The sequence below is a fragment of the Gossypium hirsutum genome, chromosome A06, assembly GCF_007990345.1.
Source record: "Gossypium hirsutum isolate 1008001.06 chromosome A06, Gossypium_hirsutum_v2.1, whole genome shotgun sequence".
In the NCBI taxonomy this organism is placed as follows: domain Eukaryota; kingdom Viridiplantae; phylum Streptophyta; class Magnoliopsida; order Malvales; family Malvaceae; genus Gossypium; species Gossypium hirsutum.
In genome coordinates this window covers 98294097-98299605 of record NC_053429.1, presented here as the reverse complement: position 1 = coordinate 98299605, position 5509 = coordinate 98294097, and the positions used below count along the sequence as shown (strand labels likewise).

Sequence of the window (5509 nt, the reverse complement as noted above, 5' to 3'; positions counted from 1 at the left end):
TATATGCATATAATGTATATACATTTGTCCGTTTATGTGTATTAGATAAATATACATCCTTTTAGACTTAAACAAAATGACTCAATAAAGTAGTGTTTGATTAGTAATCATATTTGATGATTGTAATTTCAATAAATTTACTTAAAGAATTATATGATTCTTTTATATGTATTATAGATATGCTGTAGACTTACTAAGCTATAAAAGCTTATTTTGTTTGCTTTCGTTCATTCGTTTTTATAGATTTTTTTTTTGGAGACGCGTTACGAGCTCGGTGATCATCAGCACCGCCCATCACACTATCGACTTCTTTTGGTATTTTGTTAAATATTTGAACTCGATCTTATGGCATGTATAGGCTTGATAATGTTTCGGATAATTTTGAATCCTATTGTGTAAATAGTAATGCGAAAAGAGTTTAACTTCCATGCTTGAATTTGATTATATATGTTCATGAATTGGACTTGTATTTGGAATTAGATATTAAAGTTATGTTATGTGAGCTTGGTTTCGTAATGCCTCGTAACCCTGATTCGGCGACGGAGACGGGTTAGGGGTGTTTCAGAGAAATACGTGAGAGCTGAAAAATAAGAATGATGATTGAGAGACCATGAAGGCTCGGATAAGAAAAAAATTTAAACTGTGTATGGCAAAATTGATACCATAAAGAAATGTACAATTGATTGTAAATGGCACACACGAATTTATTGTCATTTCCAAAGTATATATAGTGCTTATAGGGATAAACTTGTTAAGTTGAAATTTAAAATATACAACAAAAATCCCTTTAAATTGGGATGATAAATTTGACTAAATTTGAATTTTAATTATGATTAAGATAGTGTTTAACTATTCTCCAACATAAACCCAAATTAAGCAGAGAAATCGGTTATGTTAAGTATCGGTCAGTGGTTCCTAAGGTTAAAGAGACAATAGTGTTTCCCTGGCATGTGATGTATGCTCGCTGGCTCCACTGTTCTTTTTCTGACAGAGAAGTCTTCTGTTTTGTCTCTTAGTCATGCTTATATATTCTCTGATTTAAGTTTTTTTCAATCTACCCTTAAAACAGTTTATCAATTTTCTCCCTCCCAAACTCAAATTATGTCTACTTCGTCTTCGTTGTCGTCTATTTGGTCAGTTTCTTATAGAAAGCTTAAGTTCTTTTCTAGAATCCGTAGGTTTTTGCAATCCAAAGCCGTTAGGAAGGGATCATACGGGTCTTCGTCAACGTCTGATAATTCAAATAAGTTAAGAACAAAAAACAACAATGATAAAGATGAGGAAGATCATCAGCTAGTTATGGAGAAAGAAAGCGAGCTGGATGGTTCCGTGATGTTACAAAAATCTGTGAAGAGGCTCCACTTTGGGAGCTGGGAAGAGAAAGAGATGGCTGCTATAGCTATTGAAAAACTCGCTAAAGAAGACGTTAAGGCAAGGAAATTGATGGCAGAGCTTGGAGTTATACATATGCTTGTTTCCATGGTGGCTACTGAGGTAGTTGGTCGCCATCGAGCCGCTATTAAGGCGTTGATCCAGCTTGCTAATGGAAATTCTACGTAAGTTTTCCTATATTTTCACTTCATTTCTTGTATTTTGGGTTGAATTCATGGCATCCGATTTAATGGTATGTTAATATTATGTAAGACGCAGTGAGATTTCAAATATTTAACATAATCATAAATGATTAAATGTTTATGAGGAGCTTCTTCTTGTTGTTTAAAGAAAATGGTATCGAGTGGAGCCTGAATCAGTTGAGATTTTAAGGGCAGGGTTACCTCAAGTGGTAGGTCACTTAGCCCAACTTAAGTTGGCAGTTTTTGAGAAGGGAAATTAGGTCCCCAGATTCTCAGCTGCTTTGCTTTTGCTGAGATCAATAGCACCATAAATTACCCTGGTTTTCAGCCTGAATAAACCTTTCTCATCCACCCTCCAGACTGTTTTTAAGTTATCGAGACTTGGTCATGTGCAGTTGAGCATTTAACTTTTTATTTATACTATTGAAAATCCAGGGCCCGTAAGTTGTGCTGCCTGTCTACCATGATTTTCAACAACATAAAAAAGCTTTACAAAAATTAAACATACATATTCATATTGTTTTGTTTTAGGTCAAATTCTGCTATTAAATTTTGTATTTGTGCAAGTTATAGATTTAATACTTATATTTTAATTTGATCAAATTTAATTTATAATTTTATTTCTAAATAATTGATAGCATTTAAATCTATTTGGTTAATTTATGCTATTAGTCCTATATTATATAAAAAGTTATAGATTTAATTCATGTTTTCTAATTGGATAATTGTTATTCATTATATTTTTTTAATTTGATTAAATCTATTAACTAATTTTCTTTGTGAGTAATATATGGAAATAACAAATTAATATAGCATTCCACATGTAATATGTTTGATGTATCCAATAAAAAAATAATAGAACTTAACTTAACAAATTTAACAGTTAGGATTTGATCACAACTAAAATTTTCATATTTTAAAAATAAAAAATTTAAAAATGACTAAATTAAAATATAAATATTAAACCTTGTATAATTAATAAAAGAATTTCACCTTTATTTTACTTGCCTGGCTGGTCATTTCTCCTCCCACAAATATTTATTTTATATTTTCTATTTGGCGAGTCTTGTTCTACGCACTAATGGAGCACTTTTGGTTTATGATCTCTTCTGCCCATTAAATTACTATTATTTCTTCTATTATTCAACTAAGGCTTAGATGTCATTGCTTGTCAAACCCTCAACTTAGATAAAAAGTTCAATCACTTTGTGCTTTGTTTCCTAACCCTATTTTTGTTTGTCTTTGCTTCAGAAACAAGGCTTTAATGCTAGAGGCTGGAATACTATCAAAATTACCAAAATATATTAACGTTGTAGACGAACAAACAAGGCAGGAATTTGCAGAACTGTTATTATCCTTATCTTCTATATCAAATACGGATTTCTGTCCGAACAAGCCGGAGATCCTCCGGTTTCTGATTGGCATACTTGAGTCACCTTGTAGCTTTGAAACTAAGGAACTTTGTTTAGGTGTATTATATAACTTGTCTGCTGTGTTAGAGAATGCTGGAGCTTTAGTATCTAATGGAGTCGTCCACACGCTTTTGAACCTATCTTCTTCGTTCAAAGAACTTTCAGAGAAAGCGCTTGCAGCGTTAGGTCATTTGGTGGTGACATTAATGGGGAAAAAGGCAATGGAAGATAGTTCAATGGTACCGCAAAGCTTGATCGAGATTCTAACATGGGAGGATAAACCCAAATGCATAGAATTATCGGCTTACATTCTAATGATTTTAGCTCATCAAAGCTCGACTCAAAGGGATAAAATGTCAAAGGCAGGGATCGTTCCTGTCCTCGTTGAAGTGTCCTTAATGGGAAGCCTTTTAGCTCAAAAGAGAGCAATGAAATTGTTGCAGTGGTTTAAAGATGAAAGGCAAGCAAAGATGGGACCTCATTCAGGACCACAGACAGGAAGGGTTCCATTAGGTTCACCATTGCATCCAAAGGAGGCTCAAGAAGGGAAGAAAATGATGAAAAATTTGGTGAAGCAAAGTCTTCATAAGAATATGGAAATGATTACTCGAAGAGCAAATGGTGGTGGTGTTGTTGATTCATCTAATCTCAAATCATTAGTTTCTAAAAGCTTGACTTTCTAAGTTTTCTTTTTAGTCATCAAAATTTTGTTTTGGGAACGCAATTCTTTGAAAATGGAATGTAATTATGACACTATTTCTTAAAGTTGGAGACTGTGTAGATAGAGTTTTCATTAAATCGAAATCATCAATGAAACAACTGATTGAAAGTTATTCAGCTATCTCTTTTTTAATATATGTACAAATAAGTTGAAAAAAATCATTTTTTATTTTCCGGGATCTTATCTTCATAATTTTTATCGCTAAAAATGTTGTTTATGTTGTTATAGTAGACACTAAAAAAATCAGCACAAGATGAATAATCTGATCAACAAGAGGATAATTCCTAAAGAAAATAAATTATAAATGATCAGATCATTATAGAGGGACTAAATCCTAAAGAAATACATATATAGCGACCTTTCCTAAAATTTTTCCTATTTCTGCTCTATTCTTTTTGGTACATTATTTCTGTTCTTCCCGAGTTGGGGGTTTGGACTAACTGAACAAGGGTTTAATCAGAATCTTGCGTTCTTATTTTTTCGTAGCTTTCGACGCTTAAGAGAAGTCTGTAAGTCTGTTAAAAAAAAATTAGAATTTTTATTCTTTTTTCTCTTTCATAGTTTAGTTAAGTTTTCTTTTGAAGTTCATGTCAAGTTTTCGTTCATAATTTAGTAAGACGCCTCAGAGGTTGTTTGCGTTGATCATCTAAACTTTGTTTTGTTTTTAGTCATCTAATAATCTAACAGTTTACTGATAGAAGGTATTTTTGCTTGTTGATCATCTGGGCTTTCCCTTTTTCGTTTAAATTTTCTGCTTCTGCATAATGATTATATGATTCTTTTTATACATTTTTTCTTATTCCAGATTATGAAATTCTTGTCGTTTGACTTAAGTTTGTTATATACATATATATATATGTTCTCTGTTCTGGTTGTGAAGAAGACTTGTTTCTATTGGATTTGGACATGGACAATCTCAGCTTGTTTATTGCTTGTCTCATTATATTCTGGGGTTAAATTTTGAAGTTGTGATGGTCAAATCTAGATTGATGCTTACAACTTTGAACAGTTGGGTTCACTCTTCCGCTTGAGTTCTTAAATCTTTGAAGCAGTCCCTCTGTATTTGACTGTCTGTTAGACTTTTACCTACTTGAGATACTTAAACTGGGGATAAAATAGATTTCACTCCCTGTAAAATTTTAGAAGCTCTACGGCTATTGGTTCTGTTCAGTTCTAGATGTTGCAACTCGAAGCAAAAACTTCCAACGCTTTTTACTGCTACACCACAATTTTTGGGACTTGTCTACATGTTCATTTTTTGCTTTTGTGATTTCAGCCTGTTTTTGCTGAAATTTTATTTGCTTTCGTGGACTTGAACTATGATCACAAGCATTGCTGGAAATATGATGTTGTAGCATGTTTATGGGAAATTGAGTTTGGTCTAGTCGTTCCTTGTTTGTACTTGGATGTCGAGTTTCACTAACATAAGTCTTAAACCAGGGTATTCTGCAGTTAATATAACACCCTAGTGGATTAAACTTGTTTTTGTGTCTGGAAAGTGAACTAAGTCATCCATGTTTCAATTCAATATGGATAGCAAATTTAAAGGCATAGTTTGGGTTGGTAGCATTTATCAGAGGTTTGAAGCTTTGTGCTTGGTGTAACACCCCTAACCCACATCCATCACTGGAACAGGGTTATAAGATGTTACCGAAGTTTACAGAATAATTACACAAAAATTCCATTATTTACTTATATTCACATCAAAACTGTCCATTTGTTTGAGGATGAAATGTTGTACTAAAATTCAATCTGGTACATAAAGCTTCTTGCATTTTATTCCAAAATCTGGCAGAAACCTC

The 5509-nt window shown here is 32.8% G+C and overlaps 1 protein-coding gene across 1 annotated transcript; it reads left to right on the top strand.

Moving 5' to 3' along the window:
- Positions 1 to 965: 965 nt before the first annotated feature.
- LOC107963461 (U-box domain-containing protein 7) lies at positions 966 to 3784 on the top strand. The gene is made up of 2 exons (XM_016899973.2): positions 966 to 1556; positions 2826 to 3784. The coding sequence occupies exons 1-2, from the start codon at positions 1102 to 1104 to the stop codon at positions 3667 to 3669; spliced, it is 1299 nt and encodes a 432-aa protein (XP_016755462.1). The 5' UTR covers positions 966 to 1101; the 3' UTR covers positions 3670 to 3784.
- The last annotated feature ends 1725 nt before the right edge of the window (positions 3785 to 5509 follow it).